This window comes from Amblyomma mixtum, chromosome 9, assembly GCF_055824585.1.
Source record: "Amblyomma mixtum isolate Tamu chromosome 9, ASM5582458v1, whole genome shotgun sequence".
In the NCBI taxonomy this organism is placed as follows: Eukaryota; Metazoa; Arthropoda; class Arachnida; order Ixodida; family Ixodidae; genus Amblyomma; species Amblyomma mixtum.
Window position 1 is genome coordinate 114,910,758 of NC_143020.1, and position 20,776 is coordinate 114,931,533.

General features: G+C 46.8%; 1 protein-coding gene across 1 annotated transcript; it reads left to right on the forward strand.

Moving 5' to 3' along the window:
- The first annotated feature begins 469 nt into the window (after nucleotides 1-469).
- On the forward strand, nucleotides 470-17,962 carry betaCOP (coatomer subunit beta). The gene is made up of 12 exons (XM_089561556.1): nucleotides 470-622; nucleotides 1,053-1,145; nucleotides 1,501-2,246; nucleotides 2,881-3,661; nucleotides 5,246-5,373; nucleotides 6,584-6,811; nucleotides 8,193-8,282; nucleotides 11,715-12,060; nucleotides 14,987-15,132; nucleotides 16,267-16,356; nucleotides 16,593-16,745; nucleotides 17,609-17,962. The coding sequence occupies exons 2-12, from the start codon at nucleotides 1,055-1,057 to the stop codon at nucleotides 17,675-17,677; spliced, it is 2,868 nt and encodes a 955-aa protein (XP_089417682.1). The 5' UTR covers nucleotides 470-622; nucleotides 1,053-1,054; the 3' UTR covers nucleotides 17,678-17,962.
- The last annotated feature ends 2,814 nt before the right edge of the window (nucleotides 17,963-20,776 follow it).

Below are 20,776 nucleotides of genomic sequence, written 5' to 3' on the forward strand. Positions count from 1 at the left end.
TTTTTATGACATGCAACATACGTTATTCGTTAATTGTTAAGGTTCATGTGAGATTCGAAATTAACACACAACGTTGCTGCAACTTACATAACGTTATTCTAATATGCCTGGGGAGCTGTGAAGAAGAAGTTGCGCTCCGCAAAAAGTAGCGCAGTCAGGTGACATTTGGACACGGTGTGAGACTGTATTGAATCCCTTCCGCGCAGCTAACTATGAGCTGCAGAATGGTGAAGGATGGTTTTTGCTCTTTTGAGAGCGACGTCGTAAGCGCGGCGCGAAGGAGCGCGCCGTCGCCGTCGTCCGCAATGAACGCAAGACAGCAAGGTGAGCGACCGAGGGCGTCAGATTGCGTTTGCGCTCTTGCCAACCAGTGGCGGTACGCGGAAACGAAGTCTGGAAGCTTAAACTTCTGTCTTACTTTATGTTAGCATCGACGCGTTGACTATTTTGCAAGCGGAAGTGCAAAAACTAGTTAAATGCGAAAGATTTGATGTTGTGGCTTGAGTTGGCTACCGCATAAACGCAGGAACCGTAGCGTGGCGTAGCCAGTAGCCAATTGTCGAGCCGGTGTCGCGTTGGCGTTGCGGGTGTAGTTCTCCGTTGGCAAACTGTAATCGTTCAAGTAAGTCACTTCTTTTCGCTTTCATGTCTGAAGTAGCGCGGCTACAGTTAAGGAGATCGACGGTAATTAAGCTAAAGACTTAAAAACAGTCTCTCGCTGTAGCACAGCTGCTACACTCACTGAGATGCTGAGCACTTTTTTTCCATGTCGAGCTGCTTCCTTGCATTCGTGACCACCGGCCAATTGTTTCCGTTTTGTGTAGCCAGAACGGTGTTTTAGTTTTATGTTAGACGCTCTAGAGCTCATTTCGTGCTTTCATGTCGTGTGTCTGACTGATTGTTTCATGATAACGGCTGTCGACATCCATGCGTAGTGGGGCATGCCGGCGCGAGGCAGTGCGTTGTTTTAGGTTGCTGGCGCTGGTTTCGTTAGTCCTTGATGACTTTGTCGAGTAAAGTTTTGACCACAAGCCCTGCTTTTTCTATTTCAGCCATGGCGGTCGCTGACCAGCCCTGTTACACCCTGCTCAACATACCGACGGACTCGGAGCCTCCGAATGAGATGCAGCTCAGGAACGACTTAGGTAACGTGGGGCCTGTCTTGGCCAGTGTGCGAAGTCGTGTCAAAAGTAAACGGGACATGTTCAAATGCTAGTCAGGCTGTGTTAACAAATGGTGAATATCGTTTACTCGTTATAAACCAGGATTTAACACCAAGCTGGTGCGCCGTTGTACTAGTTGCAGAAGCCTGGTTCAAGAGACTTCCAGATTGAAGGAGCACAAAGGCCTTTAGCATGGCCCTCTCATCCTTGTCTACACTTTGCTGTTTTTAGCAAACTCATCCTTTTTATCTATTGCCATCGTTGTACCAGCAGTTGAACAACGGTAGTCTTTTGCTGGGTTGTTAATGACAAAAGGCTTATCTGTGTATACCTGCAGAGAAGGGTGACCTAAAGACCAAGGCTGAGGCACTGCGCAAAACGATCCAGCTGATGCTGAATGGCGAGAAGTACCCGTCTCTACTGATGACCATCATCCGGTTCGTCCTGCCCCTGCAAGACCACACGCTCAAGAAGCTGCTGCTGATCTTCTGGGAGATTGTCCCCAAGACTAGCCCCGATGGCAAGCTGCTTCAAGAGATGATCCTGGTGTGTGACGCCTACCGGAAGGACCTCCAACATCCCAACGAGTTCATCCGTGGCTCAACGCTGCGCTTCCTTTGCAAGTTGAAGGAGGCCGAGCTGCTTGAACCTCTGATGCCGGCCATCCGCGCCTGCCTTGAGCACCGGCACTCCTACGTCCGGCGAAACGCAGTCCTCGCCGTGTTCACCATCTACAAGAGCTTTGACTTCTTGATTCCGGATGCTCCGGAACTTGTAGCCAACTTCCTCGAAGCCGAGCAGGACATGTCGTGCAAGCGTAATGCCTTCATGATGCTCGTGCATGTGGACCAGGAGCGAGCATTGGCCTACCTTGATTCTTGCCTGGACCAGGTGCAGTCGTTTGGAGACATCTTGCAGCTGGTCATTGTGGAACTCATCTACAAGGTGTGCCACGCCAACCCAGCAGAGAGGTCACGTTTCATTCGCTGCATCTACAACCTGTTGAACTCCAGCAGTCCTGCTGTGCGATACGAGGCTGCTGGGACACTGGTGACCCTCTCGGCTGCACCCACTGCAATCAAGGTGAATTTCTCCACACTAAGGCACTTTGTGGGGAAGTCTTCGTTCTGCTTTGAACGTTCAGGGGTCTGTTTTTGTGTTTAAAATAGAAAAGTTTGACAGAAATCATGCATCTGTTCTGTTCATGATTTCTCTCGATGTTGCTAGAAATTACTACTCTTCCAATTACAACCAGTGGCAGTGCGCTTGTACCACCGGCCCATGAATCTCTGCAACTACAAGTAGGTTGTCATGGTTGCTGGCTGTACTATAGCCATAGGTGATCAGTTTGATGTTTAACACGAACTGTTGAGTGAGTTTAACATGACGGTATGGCAGTACTAAAAGTTTGGCAAGTTGGTTTAAGTTCATGATGAGTTATAGTGCAAATGAAACACAATGGATGATAAGGCACCGCATGAACCAGCGCTGTGTTGCATCCTTTCTTTGTTTGTTTGTGTCATTGCGCTGCTTTACCGTCAGTTTGACATGGTGGCTGAGGTGAAGTGACCGTGGGGGACACTTATGAACATTGCAGAACAGCACATTTTAGCACTGCATGAATGAGTGAAAGCTGGCACAGGATACTTGCCGCTTATGCAATGAATATTAGAAAAATTTCATGTGCACACTTTTAACCTGCTTTTATCTTGTGCAGGCGGCTGCAACATGCTACATTGAGCTTATTGTCAAGGAGAGCGACAACAACGTCAAGCTGATCGTGCTGGACCGGCTGATCGCGCTGCGTGAGACCCAGGAACGCATCCTGCAAGAACTGGCCATGGATGTGCTCAGGGTGCTCGCCGCTTCCGACCTGGAGGTTCGGCGCAAGACGCTTGCCCTCGCCCTGGACCTCGTCTCGTCGCGCAACGTTGAGGAGATGGTGCTTGTTCTCAGGAAGGAGGTCGCCAAGACGCACAACACAGCTGAGCACGAGGACACGGGCCGTTACCGGCAGCTGCTAGTCCGCACGCTCCACTCATGCTGCGTCCGCTTCCCGGATGCCGCACCAACCGTCATCCCCGTGCTCATGGAGTTCCTGTCGGACAACAACGAACAGGCGGCGGCCGACGTGCTGGCATTTGTGCGCGAAGCGGTGCAGCGCTTCGAGCAGCTGCGACCCTTGGTGGTGGCTAGGCTGCTCGAGGTGTTTGGCTCCATCAAGTCGTCGCGCATCCATCGTGGCGCCCTCTGGCTCCTGGGCGAGTACTGCGCGAGTGTTGAAGACATCCGTTCCTGCCTTGACGAGGTGCGCCAGGCGCTGGGAGATCTGCCGCTCGTCGAGTCCGAGCTCCGCAAGCAGGCCCCAGATGCTTCTGCCACGGAACCGGCCCAGACGGCGCCACCAACCACGGGCGGCTCGCAGCGACTGGTGACGGCGGATGGCACGTATGCCACCCAGAGTGCCTTCAGCAGTGCTCCTGCAGCCACCACCCAAGGTGTGTACGTGTGTGCTCAATGTGCGAGGAGATGTCTGCGAGAAAATAGTAGGGTCACTAGGAACGCTACACGCGTTGTTTGTATGTGCAGTTCTCTTTAGTTTGTTGGCTAGTCATGAGCTCTTGGTACCCTCAGATCACTGCATTCAACAACATAACAGAGAATGTAGCAGTGGTAAAAAGTGTGACATGAGATGATATTCAGCAACTTAACAGAGAATGTAGTAGTGGTAAAAAGTGTGACTTGAGATGATTTGTGGTTGTTTGTTTTACGAACTACATCATTTCTGGTCATAGAAGTAGTATAATTAGAAAAATAAAAAGAGGCTTTCAACCATCATTTGTGTTCGTTAGATGCAGTTTGTTCTTAACTCTCATTAACTTTTCACAGTGCATGTTAGGCGCTCTTAAAAAAAAAAACTGCACACAGGTTCACGACCTCCTTTAGCTGTTTCCAAGCTAATGCTGCATATTTTGGCAGTGAAGTAAGCCGTTATTGCTCAGTTTCTCTTTGTGCATGAGTTTAGGTCAAGGTCTGCTCGCAAGAGGTGTAGCGCAGTAACATATCTCTAACAAGAAAGCTGCCCATGAGTGTATTTGTGCCTCAGTTGCATCCCTGCTATTCTCGAAAAACTTATTGAGCCACTTAAGTTACCCTAAGAGGGCAGTGCAGTAGTGGTGTATTTTGTATCTATCGTGCACTGATGGAAGCAACGCGAGAGACTAGCAGTTAAACACACAGGATTTTTGGCGACGACGATGTCACAGTGATCCAATTCAGTGGCCAGCGATGTTGATCTGTTCGCATCGCTACTGGTTCAAATCCCGCTCGTAGCCATGAATTGTTTTATTTATCTATTGTGTCATCCGCCCTCCTGACACATTATTCCCCATGCTACGCTTGCCCTCTCCAGTAGCAATGTTGATACTGTCACAGCCTCCCAGCTCCTCCGGTGGTGATGGATTTTAAAATTTGGCGAAGCACTGTGATTGGTCTTTGGCGATCACTTGACACCTGTGGTGCCATCACTGTCGCAGCCAGTCGGGGAATTTCCTGATATCTGGTGGAGTGGTTTTGTTGTGATGACAGCTCGAATGCTATCACGTAATACAAGTGAGCTTTGGCAAAGTTTTTCAAGCTTTTGAGGCTCCATTGGTTGTCCCATTGAACGGCTACCTGATACCTTTAATTTGATTCATTTAAACAGATATTGACGCATCGGATTGTTCCATGACCCTGACTTACTGTGATTGAATTTACTCACTGTCTTGTGCTAGCATGTGAACTGCTAATGATTCTGATCTTGCTATGTGGGCATAGAAAGCAATATAAAGTACAGTTGTTGTTTTTTTTTTTTTTTTTTGAAAAATCTAGTATCATATTATCACACCATGTGTGACGTGTACCTTTGTTTCTTTTGAGTCTTGTGAGTTCAATTTTCTTTTTGAAGTTTGGCCAGCTTTCATTATTGATCCGCACGGTGGCTGTGTTGCAGTTTCGCTGTATGGAAGAGGCTCGTGTAATTGTTGAGCGTGCAGTCTGATGGTGTGCTATTCCGTGCACCCTGACCTTTGGCCCTGCAGCATCGTGCCCTCCCCTGCGAGGCTATCTCATGGAAGGCGACTTCTTTGTCGGGGCGGCCATGGCCTCTGACCTGACCAAGCTGGCCGTACGCTACCTGTCTCTTGTCAAAGAGCCACGCAAGCAGAACGTAAGTTTGTGGGGCTTTTAACGGCGAGAGTTGTTAATGGGAGCCCACCCTGAGTCGTGTAACTGAGGCTCGTTGCAGCAGTTGTAGGCTTGGCTTGCCTTCGTGTCCCAGCCGATCAGCACCAAAGCGAGCCAAGGCGAGAGAGAGATGACGAAGGAAAAAAATGACAGAAGGAAGAGAAGGGGCAAATGATGGCTCGCGCTGAAAGTTTTGAACCAAGCTGTGACCTAGTTTAGGGAGTAATCAGTCTCAGCCAAACACACACCTTTTTAGTCGCAATTTCAAGCTATGCTCAGTTTTCATTTGCATCCATTTTGTGTCATATGAGAGAAGCTAACAGTCTTCTGCTGCTCTTGGATGTCTTTTTTTTTTCTACTTTTAGTCTAAAAATATGAATACGTCACTTACTTGCTGCTTTGGCCAATCCCCCACAAAAAAAAAAAACTAGACAAAGCATGCCTCTAAGCTTTCGGTGGTTTCAGTGGACGTTGGCTTCTTTCATGTGTACTGTCGTGCTCATCATTGTGTGTTATACAAAGTTCACTTTGCTCGTGCCTTTCATTGCAACCACTTAGGCGCTTAAAGAAAGTAATGACAATTATCCACAATTAGTCCTTCATTGCCCAGTGTCGCGAATTCGTAACATACAGTTTGCATGCCATATGCTCATTACTGTGTGGAGCTTGGATACATTGTTTGATGTCAGCACTGTAACGAGAGTCAGTATTTTTCAGTCAGAATGTTTGTCTTCACTGCGAGCAAGCTGTGTGAAGAAGAAGGAGACTCAGATGTGCAACTTCCAGCCAGTTTCCAACAGTTTCTTGTTTCGCATTTTCTGACAAATGTTGCAGGGAAAATAGGAACACATTTGTTGTATAAAAAAATTTACTCTGTCTGGGCCTTTGAATTGGTTTCAGACCTTTGCTTTGGTCTTTCACGACAACTCAGACCAGCTGCATAAAATGGACTATGTGCTAAGTGTTGCTAAATTTGCAACGCGCCAGTTTCACAAGTTTTAATGGCGCTAACAAAATTCTAATATTGGCATTTGGATATGGGTAGCTGTAAGCCTAATGTCGAGTTTTTGATTTCTTTCTTTAGTTCCTTCATAACTTGGGCATTAAAATGTGTTAAGCTGACATAGAGAGCTGCTGTGGCTCCTGTGTTGCCGGATGTTCTGACTGTGGTGCCCTTGTGGTGTTTGGCGCAGGCCTTTGTGGCCGAGTGCATGCTGGTGATGACGTCGGTGCTGCACCTGGGACGCTCGGGGCTGCCCTCGAAGGCGATCAACGACGACGACGGGGACCGCATCTGCCTCTGCCTCAAGATGCTGTCAGACCGGTCGGCCACGCTGCGCTCTGTGTTCGGCCACGAGTGTCGCCAGGCGCTCTCCGCCATGTTGGCCGCCAAGGCTGAGGAGGAGGCTGAGACTCAAAAGGTGGGTGGAAGCGTGGGATGTCTACAACGCCGGATTATACGGGGCCTGGCATGTCCCTGTGACCCTGACGTTTCATGTATGCTTTCAAAGTTCTGCTGTTGTGTTGTGTTAATGAATTGGGCATTATGCAGTCAACACATGGTTGCTTAGCTTAATCGCATCATGCTATTAGTCTTCACGCACCACCGCTTCTATTAGATTGCAGTATGCTTTTTTTTTCTTGGTAAGCTTACATGAATGCTGCTGTGGTTTTGTTGAGAGTGAAATCGTACTTAAACATCTAGTTTCTTTTGTGCACAAGTGTTTATTAAACTTATTTGGCCGGCATTGTGGAGGCAGTTATAGTGAGCGTATGTTGTTCGAGGTGTCTACTTCTTTTCCACTTTGAGAAGGCTCTTGTAAGCATAGTTTTGAGGAGAGGCATGCCAACTTATGTTTGGGAAACATGGTTGTTGATCTATCGTAAAGCTCCAAAGAGTTACAAAGTATAAGAAATTGTTGGTCAGTCTACTTTGCATACCTTAATTAAAAAATGGATTCTATCGTACACTGGAGTTTCACCACAGTTACATGAATTTCTTCTCTTGTAGTTCAGTCTTTGCGAAGCGGAGCGTTCTTCTGTGCTGACCTGAGTGCTGGAGATCTGCAGTGTGTACTGAGAAACATGCTGTATTAAGCGACTGCCTCACTAGCCAGCCACAGCAGCTTACTTTGCTTAGGCTTTGGTGCATGTGGGACTAACTCTTCAGTTTGCGGGTGGTCTGATTTGATCCAGAGCCCTAGACTACGGAGTCCCTCACAGCTCATATGTCTGTCGCTTTGGGATGTTAAACCCCACAATTTACAATTGCTTTTCGTGCTTTGTTATTGACTGTGGTGTTTGTCTGGGTCATTCGGAAGAGGGGTGCTTGGATTCTGTGACAGCGCCGAAAAATAAGCAGAACTCATTCTACTAGAGCGAAAAAAAACAAAACAAAACAGCAACAAAAGTTTCCCTTTTGACTCTTTTTGACTCTTATTTGACCTATGGTGTATAACAAATGTACGCCCCTGCCGCCGCGGTGGCTCAGTGGCTATGGTGCTCGGCTGCTGTCCCAAAAGACGCGGGTTCGATCCCGGCCGCGGCGGCTGGAATTTCTTTGGAGGAGAAATTCTAGAGGCCCGTGTACTGTGCGATGTCAGTGCACGTTAAAGAACCCCAGGTGGTCGAAATTTCCGGAGCCCTTCACTACGGCGTCTCTCATAGCCTCAGTCGCTTTGGGACGTTAAACCCCATAAACCAAACCAAACCAAACCAAATGTACGCCCCTGCATTGGCCAGAGATATTTTGTTCGTCATTGCTCGTTTCCCAGTCCTCTCGCGTGGTTCTCCTCTGTGCAGGCCAAGCAGGCCAAGGGCATCACCGTGCACGCGGACGACCCCATCTGCTTTGGGCAGCTGGCTGCCAAGGGAAGTCTGGCCGGCACCGAGGTGGGTAACCGGGCTTCGTCTTTTCTTGGAAGTGCTTCCCGACCCGTGCAGTGACCTTAAGGGGAGATGAGGGGATTGAAGGCAACTTTTTCTATTTTTCGACTTGGAGCGATGGAATTTGGCAGACTGGCTATAAAGTTTCACAATGACAGCTTCAGTAGGTTCCCTTTTATCATTGTTTATATGTTGTCCCCATGTTGCTCGTTTGTGGAAAACCTAGCATGACAAAAAGACAGGCTAAAGTTCTGTAAATGCTTTTAATATTTACTAAGAAGTGTGGTGTAAATCAAGACTGTCTTAATTGTTTTTAAAATTTCTCTGCTTTTTTTTTTTTTAAGGATACAATATGCACCTTCTTTTATGTCTAGAATGTATCATGCTCTAAGTACCGTGTATTAAAAACTTGTGAGCCTAACTGGTAAATCTGAGCCTGTCTTGACACAGACCACATTTCAGTGATCACAACAAAACAAACGGTAAAAATCCATGCATCCATTGCTGTGCTATGCTTTCCACGAGCAAGGTATTAAGATCAAAATAAACTTTTCGAGAAAGCAAGCCTGAAAGTTCTAAGCTAGCGCACACTGTCTATGTGTAGATGCCCGCGTAAAGTTTATTTTTGGGTGAAATATTTCAGTACAACATAGAAACAGTGTTGAAGCCAAAAAGTGTACTTTTCAAAAATCGACTTTTTTCGCGATTTTTGCGATTTGATCCCCACATCCCCCCTTAAGCTGTGGCGGGTCTGCTAAAGGTGTGCACAGTTCATGTTAGTTACGGCGCTTCAGGAGTGCCTTAACATCTGCACAAACTAACATTGGTGCAGCGTACTCAGGGGAAACCCTCAGCGCGTAGTGGATTACTCATTAGCACATACTTGCTTGTTCACCAATCACTCCTTAGCCTTTAAGCCATATATCTGCACGCTGTTGGGCGGCAGTGAGTGGTAACTCATGTAACTGAACATACAGTAGTTGTGTGAAATGGTATGGAGCCCACATTCGGGTTTAGGATGGGCTCATTAGTGAGGTGAATACAGTGGAACCTCTGTAATGAAACCTAGCAAAAATCTTTACTATATCGGGGTCTTTACTAGTAAAGTATATCAGCTGCTGGTGATGGTATGACTCTGAGAATTCTCTCTGGCTACTTACTAAATACAGAATTTTGGCTTATAAAAAAAAGCACTAAGAAATATCTTCCGTCCTGCCCTCATGGACCTTTTTTGTGATACCGTATTTACTCGCATAATAGGCGCACTTTTTTGCCAGAAAATCCGGCTCAAAGTTCGGGGTGCGCCTATTACGCGGGGTAAAATTTCCGGAAATTTTTCGACTCGCAAAATTGAACACACCGCGTAAACGCACTCGTGTACGGGCCGCACCCCGTTTTCGCGAAGAAAATGTTAAAAAAAAAAGATCCGTGTAAGGGCCGCACCGAAACTTTCCGCGACACACGCGGGAATAGCCTTCGGAATGCACGCGCCGAGGCCTCCGCGATCGGCTCCGGCTGCACGCAACGGGCGCTTGATCGCGGAGGCCACACACGTGCACAGGAGCTTTCAGACCCCGCCCACGGAGGGCGCCCAAGGCCAAGCTCATCGTCGTCATCATCATCGTTTTCCTCCGCCGCGAGCTTTCGCTATCTATATCGCCATCAGCATCTCCAGCTCGTTTTTTGTTGTTGTTGTTGTTGTTGTTGTTGTTGCTGTCAAGTGCTGGGATATGCGGTAGTGCGATCGTTATCGTGGTTTATGGCTTTGCCGCGGAGCGTTGCTGTTTTAGCTCGACGGGCAAGCACCTTAACAGCTACACGGCTGGGAGTTTGCTCTCGAACACGGCAAGCATGCGGCAGGTCGGAAAATACGACAGTTGCGACTGCGGCGTCCCGTGTGTTCGTCCTTTTTCCGTGGTTTTTTAGCGCTCAACAATTCCTTCAAGTATGTTTAAATTTTCGTACGCGACTCCAAGCGCCGAGGTTTTCGTGGGCCTAAGTCGGGAACGTTTCCGGTTGGAGATGAAGCTTTCCAAACAGACGTTTAAAGTGAGCATCCCTGAAAACTGCGTGCGGCTGTTCTACGCGATGTCGTTGTACGTGCTGTGGGTCCGCAGCAGCTGCGACGGCAGCAGCACTAGTAGGGACTAGTAGTCAGTTCAGCAAAAACTTTGTTAAAATAAAGATTGGGAAGCGGGGGGTGGCGAGGCGTCGGCTTGCAATCGTGTAAATACAGTATTGATCACAGTGCAGAGTTCGGGGTGCGCCTATTATGCGCGGAAATAAAAAAATCTGATTTTTCGCGCCCTAACTAGGGGTGCGCCTATTATGCGAGTGCGTCTATTACGCGAGTAAATACGGTAATTATTTATTTATTTTCAGTTATCACATTTTATGTTATGATGTTTTCAATTTTAGCGCCGTTTCGTCGTTTTCAATATTTGTTTGCCCCCAAAATGTTGACCGCGGCACCACGCGTGCCACGATGTCATCATTATGTGGGAAGTACGTCGCCACGGCTACACTCTCTTTATATAGCTATGTCTTGTAAAGAAACATTTACTATAAATGAAAAAAAAAAATGTACAGTCACCTATTGAACTCTAAATGGGACCGCAGTTTCGCTTTACTTAATCAGAGCTTACTTTAGCGGGGTTCTACTGTAGTGACATAAGCAGGTAGTAGTCTGTATGAGCACTGACTCTCAACTTGCAGTATTGGGGAGAAGGAGCGAATAAAACTAACCACTACTTGTGAACAGCTGCATGACAGGCATCGGAAATCCTGCCGCCCTACCAGCTTGACCAGTTGTCAATCTTATTGCATTCCTGAGCGGTGCCTGCAGCCGTGCAAATGTGCGCTCAGTGCAAATGTAGACAGATGGGGAAAAGGAGCTCAGTTGCTCGAAGCTGCTGCCTTGAAGAGGCTGCAACACTGAAGGTGAGGGAACAGCATGGTGCCCTGCTTTCCTAGCACTTTCTTTTCCTCCGCGTTTATTTCCGGGTTTCTGCCATTCATCCTTGGTCTCTCAATGTCGACCTCACTAGTGGTGTTACTGGTAGTTACGGTCGCAGCATCTGATCACTGCCGTTTCATCAACTATCAACATTCCACTTTGCTGTGGCAGTTGAACATCTGATGGTCGCCATAAAGTTGTTAACTGCAGCTTTCTTCAATGGCTGGTGTATTTTCTTACGGCATCTTGACAAGCGGCCTTGTCTCTTGCTTTGTAACTGCAAAACCACACAGGCATGTCATATACACGTTTTAGTGTGAATGATACAGATTGCGCATTAAGGCTTCTCATAAAATGTGAAGCATGTAATGGTGCGTAATTTTTGAATAGTTGTTGTCACACGTCGCAGAAGGCGTTCTGCGGGGAATGCAGTCCATAAGTGCGGCAACTCCTCCCCCCCCCCCCCCCCCCCCCCCCCACAGAACATGTTCGAGGTGAGCCTGCACGCGGCCGTGGCAAGCAACCGCAATGAGGACCTGCTGTCGGCCTCCAAGCTGTCCAAGGTGACGCAGCTGACGGGCTTCTCGGACCCGGTGTACGCGGAGGCGTATGTGCACGTCAACCAGTACGACATTGCGCTCGACGTGCTGGTGGTCAACCAGACGGCCGACACCCTGCAGAGCTGCACCCTGGAGCTGGCCACCCTGGGCGACCTGCGGCTGGTCGAGAAGCCCTCGCCGGTCGTGCTTGCGCCCCACGACTTCTGCAACATCCGCGCCACCGTCAAGGTGGCCTCCACCGAGAACGGCATCATCTTCGGGAACATAGGTGAGGCACTTGTTCCGCAGGAGGAGTCTGTGTGCAACAGAGTTTTGTAGGGGGGGGAGAGGGTCTTGAGAAATAAATTTTCATTAATGAAGTCACAACTACGAAAGCATTTCATTTCATTTATACTGTCAGCCCTGATCACAGGCTATAACAGGAGTGGGTAATGTGGTATAAAAAATAGCATTGAGGCAAACATTGAAATGGGCACAAAATTCAATTACATAAAGCGCTCGCCACTTACACAAAAAAATAAAAATCTTGCTTATAATTGATGTAGACGATAAAACATTGTGCTGCTTATCTAAGAATTCCCTAAGCGATTGTGAAGTGACAACAGAGTTTGGTAGCATATTCCGTCCTTAATGGTTCTTGGGAAAAAACTAAATTTAAAGCAATCATTTCGGACAGTGGGCATTGGTATGTACAAGCTGTGACAATGGCGTGATATTTCTCCTGTTTTAACCCTTGATCTGCCACTCCCGAGATAACTCGGGCTACCACATATGCACACCCCCTGCCTCTCCCGAGTTAACTCGTTTTGGCTTTTTAACTCGCCCCCTGCCGCTCCCGATAATACTCGTGTAAAAAAAACTATGCAAACATGTAGCGCCATCTATGGAGAGACTCCGTAAATTCATAGATCTTGTAGGGTAAATTTTAAACAACAGGTGGCGCGCATGTTTCCACATCCGAGTCACTTCGTTTTGGTCTGCGCACAGCAGCCATGAGGCTATGTGCCACACTCGTCCGCGCTTTGACGGACGAAGAAATTCAAAATTGCTTGTGAATTCGGAGTCCAATGATAATGAGAACGAGGAAGGAGCCCACCTAAGTGCCTTGTCGAGTGATGACAGCGATGAAGTCCCCCTTCCATCGAAAAATCCGTGTAAGAAGAGGAAATCCGACAGGCCAGATTGGTGCTGGAAGATTTGATTCATTACAACTAATATCTGTAAGATTATCCTGAATAAACATGTCTACATGTCCTGCAGAGCATTTTAGTACGTTACTAGCAAAAAATTTCCAGGAAACTAACATGCAAAAAAAACCCGGCAGGGTGTGTGCAGGTGTGAGTAAAAAAACCTGGCAGTGAAAGGGTTAATTTCAGGGAACATTCATTTTTTGTGAGCTGATTCCAAATATGTAACTTAATTTTATGTACAACAAGTCCTTGTGCACTTATACGGTATGTTAGGTAACTTTTGCCGAGAGTTTGAAAGAAATTCTACTGCAGGGAACTTGTTATATTGCATGCCATTGGTTTCTCGTTAAATTGCATGCCATTGGTTTCTCTTCACATCAAGCTGTGCAGTAAGGGTAAAATTATCATCCTGCCTGTTATAGAAGGTGAGTTATAGGATTTTGAAGTCATCAATTCCTTCCTGTTTGTGATGTGGCCAATTCAAAACCCTGTAACTCAACTTCTATGATAGGCAGGATAATAATTTTGCCCTTATTGCATAGCTTGATGTCAACACAGGCCAATGGCATGCGTCCTAGCAAGTTTCCTGCAGCAAAGTCTATTGAAAGCTCTCGGCAAAAAGTTACATAACATATTATATAAGTGCACAAGGAATTGGTTTACGTAAAATTAAATGACTTATTTGTAATCAGCACACAGAAATAGATGTTCCTTGAAGATTCCATTATTGTGACTTCATTAACAAAAATTTTTTTTCTAAGACCAGCTTCCCCCCTTAACCCTTAAGTGTTTATTGGAAAGCTGTGGAGAGTTTAAAGAAGTGTTGGTATTGTTCTTGTTGCATGCAATTATGGTTTTTTAATGTTTGGTTTTTCTTAGGAGGGGGGTTGTGGCTGTAAGCCATTTTGATCAGACATGATAGGCCCAAATAACCACAGTAACTAAAGACTGCAAGAAGAGTTACAACGCAACAAACTCCATTGTCTTTTTCTGCCATCCTGTGAATTAAACAGTGGAATGAGCAAACTGCAGTCTTATCTGCAGTAGCTCCAGCCAAGAAAGGTCATAGTTTTGTGTGGTCATGGTGGGATCTTGAAGCCTGGATAGCTGAATCATCACATTGATTGCTGTTGTCAGATGTCAAGGCAATCTGTGTTGAAAAGTTCAGAAGCAGTGCTGATAGCAGAATGCCGGAAGGCAGCTTTGCCTGCTAGCTTCCGGAAACAGATCTGAGGAGATTCCTGAATTTTGAACTAGTGTTTTTTTTAAATTTTTATTGGTCAAAATATTTGCATGTCCAGCAGAGTGCAACAGAAATTCTTTGCTTTGCCAGTCACCGTGGCTAAGCGTTGCCAAGCTTTTAGCAGAAGCATCATTATGAGTGAAAATGTGCTTGATCTCCTTTCCAGGGTTGGCTACTATTCTCTTGCCCAGGGCTTGTTAACTGTCTATCGTCTTCACCGAAGAGGGCAAAATACTGCTAAGGATCTCTGTACAAAGTACAGGTTTACGTAATCCAAGCCTCTGCTTGAGTTTTTTTTTTTTTTTTTTTTTTTCGGGTGTAACAGGATTAACTGCCTTCAAGACTTTTGCTTGTGGTACGTCATAGTGTAAACTGTGACAGTAGTGCTTGCTGATGGGCAGTACCGGAAGAAAATGCGGCCTTTTGTGTGTGGGAAAGGCATTATGCAGATCCATGTTGATCCTTCGATGCTCAGAGCGGACAATGGTGCTAGTCCATGGAGAAAGAAAAGAAACGCTAGCAGCATAAAGCTTGGCCCAACATGCAGGCCAAGCTCTATGTTGTGTAGTAGTACCTAGAGGCTGTTTACCTCTTTGGCTCTGTCATAGGTAGTACGGAGTGGCGCATGCTTTCACGAAGAGTGCCATTTGCTGCCATAAATTGTTCATGACTGTGCCTCTAGATTGTCGTGTGATGTTCCCCTTTTAGTTTTGCTGCATCTGTGACCATGAGTGATCATTGGTGTGCTGTGCCCTGTGCAGTGTACGACGTGAGTGGATCAACCAGTGACCGCAACGTTGTGGTCCTCAATGACATCCACATTGACATCATGGACTACATCGTGCCGGCCTCATGCACAGACACAGAGTTCCGCCAGATGTGGGCCGAATTCGAGTGGGAGAACAAGGTGGGTGGTCAAGACTGGTTAAAAAAATTCTAGTATTACTAGCAGGTGTCATGGAGTCACCACTTGAAAGCAGCAGCTGCGCAACAATGCAGTCATAATTAGCTGCAGGGGAGGCCCCACATATAGGTCTTGTACTCCGAAGATGCATCATCACAGCATGAAGGTTAGCTTCCTCAATTTCCGATCGCCATCCTTGCATTGCTTCAATGAGTGCAGCAAAGCTTCAATGCTTTCTTAGTTTTTTTTCATGTAATAGTCTTGTGTGTTGCCTATTGTGCTATTCTCCCTTTTTTGTGTGCCGGAAGTATTTGAAATATTTCCTTCAAAATTATTTGACGAAAATTATTATTCACTTCAAATTCGCATCTAATAAAAAAAACTGCTATTCGCACGTGCCTATGGATAAGTGAGAGTGTAAAAGTAAACATGGCAATTTCTGATGGTTCGGGCAGCAACTATTCCTAAAATGCCCTTAAATACGGGTAGTGCTGTTGCCTCTTAAATGATTTGATACCAGTGCTCAGTATCAGTGCTCATGCTATTGTATATTAGCATGTTATTTCCGTGCCTTTGGCCCTGGGTGACAATGGCAGATATGGAGCTACTATTTGTAGGCAGTGCGTGCAGGATCTACACTTTTGCATTTAAGAGAGTTGCGATGTTTGAAAGGCTGGCCATGAATTTTGAAGACTGCGCTTTTCTTGTGGGTACAGAATACGTAAACACCATTGTGTCAAGGTTTTGGCACACTGAGAAGAATCGCAGATGCTGTGACTCAGTCTGGGGCCCTCTCCTTGGGTGTCCAGAACTCATGGTGTAGCTTCGGCAAGTGAAAGATGATATGATATGCGTGTGAAAAGTGTTTGAAGTGAATCAAGAAAAAGGAATGAAATCAGTAACGCCTTGTGGGGAACTTTGGCCATAAACCAAAGAACCAGCTCTAGTGGTGGTGAAAGTGGCTGTTACATTTGGTGGGCAGCGAATTGGAATGCCACGGCTCTGGGCTGTGTTCTATTTATGCATGATGTAGGAGTTACCAGGTGTCTCTTGTTCTGATGTGTACATTAGTATCGCCGCTTTGTTTGCTTTAGAATGGAGCCGAAGTTAACCACTGTGTCTGCGTGCACTTTCCAGGTTTCGGTAAACACAACACTCTGCGACCTGCCTGCCTACCTGCAGCACCTCATCCGTTCGACAAACATGAAGTGTCTGACGCCAGAGAAGGTGGGTCTCCTGCTGCTTGATGCTTCTGATCGTACTCACATAGCAGAATGATGTGATGAGAGGATAATGTTTTTATGATGTTCTTGTTTCTTCTTTTTTTTTTTTCCGGTAGAGAGAGTGATGCACAAGCCAGATAGATCTGGCTGACTGTGTAACAAAACAACTACAAAACAGCTATGAAACAGCTCAAAACACCTACAAAAAGAGTTGTAAATGAGTTTCATGCACTTGCGCAGGCGCTGTCGGGCGAGTGTGGCTTCATGGCAGCGAACCTGTACGCACGATCCATCTTTGGAGAAGATGCCCTGGCCAACGTGAGCATCGAGAAGAACCCCAACACCCCCGACGCGCCCGTGGTTGGTCACATCCGGATACGGGCTAAAAGCCAGGTACGGCAACACCTCTCATTGTTCCTTTGCCAGTTGCTGAATGAGAAATATTCAAGTGCAGCGCATAGGAGCCTAATTTGATGCATTGGTTTGTTAAGTGCCGCCACGGTGGCTCAGTGGTTATGGCGCTCGGCTGCTGACCTGGTAGACGCGGGTTCGATCCCGGCCGTGGCGTCCAAAGTTCGATGGAGGCGAAATTCTAGAGGCTTGTGCACTGTGCGATGTCAGTGCACGCTAAAGAACCCGAGGTGGACGAAATTCCTAGAGCCCTTCACTACGGTGTACCTCATAGCCTGAGTCGCATTTGCATGTTAAACCCCAGTAAACCAATCATTGGTTCGTTAAGATGTCTGGTAAGAGAATTTCTTTTGAGTCGCATTTACATGTTAAACCCCAGTAAACCAGCCATTGGTTTGTTAAGATGTCTGGTAAGAGAATTGCTTTTTATCTTGTTGCTGTTGTGCTATTTGGCCCAGCCCATTACCTTGAGGGGCCATCGGTTTTCTGCTCGTGGAGGATCTAGGAATTTTGCAGCGCTAATAGTTACACTTGTATGAGCACCACTTCTGGATGGCAGCAACAGCGGGAAAGAAGAGGACACCTAGTGGCAGCTTGAGAAAACAAACCAGTTTGTTCGGTTTGGTTTGGTTTATGGGGGTTAAACGTCCCATAGCGACTAAGGCTATGGGAGACACTGTAGTGGAGGACTCGGGAAATTTCAACCACCTGGGGTTCTTTAGCGTGCACTGACATCGCCACAGTACACGGGCTGGTTCAGTGATTGTTGCAATAAAGCTGAATGGTGCATTTCCCGGTTTGATTGCTTGCGTCAGCTGTATCTTCTTTGGCCATCTTCCCCGCAGGGCATGGCACTAAGCCTGGGCGACAAGATCAACAGCACTCAGAAATCGTCACCCAAGATTGGTGCCTGACTCGATTAAAGCTGATGTGCTGACCACCTGTCCCAGCTGTCTGCACATGTGGCATTTCTCAGTGCTGCTGGTACCCGGTCAAAGCTGGACTGATTCATCTGCCAGAGTATTCAAGCACCATCTTTGGGATCAGCCTTGAGACTATTGGTATTGTTTTCCACAAGTTTTTTGGAAACAGCCATGTTTAGAAAAAAATGTGTACCACCATTCTTTCTCCACAAGGTGTAACTTTTCCAGGGATTTGAGTTGTCATTAAAAGGCATCACTGTGGATATTGGTCACCAAGCTATGTCCTGCATTCTGTGTTTTGTAGGTTCTTAGTTTTCAAGCGTGCTGTTGAAAGGACCAGCCAATGACGTCTAAGGGACCCCATTTTTTTTTTAGCACAACAGAAAGCTTTGTGCCCTAAACGTGCAAGCCAGTGTCATTTGGATTAAAGGGCTAAAAATGAATATTATACAAAATAATTTCTCAGTCTGTGAATATGCTTATTTTTGTGTATCCCAAGTTGGAAACAAATGATCTGTTTATGCGATGGCTGCTGCATGGAGTGAAAAGTTGGAAACCAAGAACGAAACAAATGCTATGTAAGCCTTAAAACAATAATCTGTTGACATTAACCTTGCATTAGAGCTATTTACACTGAAGATAGCAGGTAAGTGCTGTTAAATGAAAGGCGCCTTCTGAAATAAAATATGCATTTAACAGCAGCTACGTTGCATGTGTATGTTGTTATATGGTAGTTTCGCTTCAAATCCAGTTTGAAGTGAGCGTGTTGCGAATTAAAATTGAAACTCCTCATTTACCTGTTTACTCGCATAATGATCGCACTTTTTTTTTTTTTCAAAAATTTGATGCAAATTTAGGGGTGCGATCATTGCGCGGTGTAAATTTTCCGCAAAGAATTTTGAGCATATAAAACATAAAGGAGCTGCAGGTCAGACTACCCTTGTCACACGAGCACACTACCCGTGGCTACGTTGCTAAACGCGGTTATTGCGAACCGAGCTTGGTGACCTCGGTTTTGTGAAAAGGTAGAGTGCGAAAAGCGCACGAGCTGGCCCCCGTCAAGAACATACTTTTGTCACACTAAATCATGTTCCAAGAGCAATGCATCAAAATATGCAGTGTGTATAGTGCCACGCGACGTTGCTTTTATTCAGCCTTCGATCCCGTCCAGAGGCGCAGCAACCGCGTACAACAGCAACCTCCCGCAGCGCTCAAGCTACGCATGTTACCGCCGTTACACCGGAAACTTCCCAGTCCCTGCCGCAGTGTTGAATTAGGTGACATGTTCGCAACGCTCTCAGCGCCGGATTCTGCGCGCTTACTGCAATGGTGCCGCCCGCGAGCGCGGCGGACGACGGTGCTCTGTACTCCCTAGTCGTCGCTAGGCCTAACTTGTTTCGTATCGAAGCCACAGCGGATGAACTGACCAGCGCTATACTAAATGGTCTATTCATGGCGCTGCCTTACTGACAACCTAATTGTTTCATATTAAAAGCAATATATACGATCGATTTCAGTGACGCCTTAGCAGCGGAGCTGGCGTGCAGACAGATCGGGTCAGTCACACTGCACCGGCGGCAGCTGCTACGCGGCTGCGAACTTAAAACTAGCTTGTATCGCAGTTATTACTCCTACCAGCAACTCGGTACAGGTCAGCGACCTTCAAGGAGGTTTCATTTTTGACATTCCCGTATCCAAGGGCTTATTATTTACGAGAACAACAAAGTTTAGCACAGTTTTCTGACTCTGGCGCCAGGGATCCACCGTAGAGATCCACAGGGGCGCAGGTGGCTTGCGTGCGGCGCGGCCATGTATTTGGCTGTGAAGGCAGTGCTGCAACCGGACTGCGCCGTCGGATGGCACTCTCGACACTGTGCCAACTGCACTGCAAGATATTTGCAAATGTCACTTCATTCGTTGCACCGCAACCCAGAATGCTGGCGAGCCTTGTGACAACGACGAACCGTGGTTCAAGATAACCGCAGCTAAGTTTGGTATCCGCGGTTAAGCGTAACCGCGTTTAGACAGCCCGTGATGCGTTGGGAACCAACGTTTGCTGCAGGATGACTGCAGGTCAACCAGCAGGCGGCTGCCCCTACAATGCTGATGGAGCAAGATGGTAATCTGCACGTGTGTAGGATCATTGTCAGCTAGACTTGGCACACGACAAATTGCAGCGGCAAGTTCGGGGTGCGATCATAATGCTAGTAAATACGGTAACTGGTTCAACTTCATCCATAAAACAATAACTATTTTCATTTCTGCCATAACCTCTAAAATTTTGGTCACTTCACAATTCTGCACGCATTATCACCACTGGTGATCATCAAATCCGCATTAGTATTTCAGCAAGAGTTAATGGAAATACCTAGGTAATCATGATTCGCTGATGACATTGTCTTGCTGAGTCACTCGGGACATGAACTGCAAAGCATAATCGGTGAGTTAGACAGGCAGAGCAGAACAGTGGGGCTAAAAATTAACATGCAGAAAACCAAAGTAATATTCAACAGTTTAGCAAGCGAACAGCAGTTTGCAATTGGTGACGAGGTGCTGGAAGTAGTAAGAGAATGTCTATTTAGGACAGGTAGTGACGCTGATCTGGATCACGAATGGCAGTTTACCAATGTCCCTCAAGAGAAAAGTATACAACAGCTGTATCCTACCGGTACTCACCTATGGAGCGGAAATGTGGAGGCCAACAAAGAGGGTTCAGCTTAATCTGAGGACAACGCAGCGAGCTATGGAAAGAAAAATGCTGGGTGTAACGTTAAGGGATCAGAAGCGGGCCGAGTGGGTGAGGGAACAAATCCAGGTTAATGACATCCTGGTCGAAATCGAGAGTAAGAAATGGGCTTGGGCAGGGCATGTAATGCGAAGGCAAGATAACCTCAACGGTAACGGAATGGATTCCAAGAGAAGGCAAGCGTAGCAGGGGGCGGCAGAAAGGTGGGCGGATGAGATTAAGAAGTTTGCGGGGATACGGTGGCCGCACCTGGCGAAGGACAGGGTTAATTGGAGAGACATGGGAGAGGCCTTTGCCCTGCAGCGGGCGCAGTCAGGCTGACGGTGATGATGATTTTGGCAAGT

Excerpts from the sequence above, each read along its gene's own strand:
- betaCOP (XM_089561556.1), top strand. The coding sequence starts at position 1,055 with ATGGCGGTCGCTGACCAGCCCTGTTACACCCTGCTCAACATACCGACG. Across the intron at positions 1,146-1,500 it reads GCAGCTCAGGAACGACTTAG|AGAAGGGTGACCTAAAGACC; the intron begins GTAACGTGGGGC and ends GTATACCTGCAG. Across the intron at positions 12,061-14,986 it reads CATCATCTTCGGGAACATAG|TGTACGACGTGAGTGGATCA; the intron begins GTGAGGCACTTG and ends TGCCCTGTGCAG.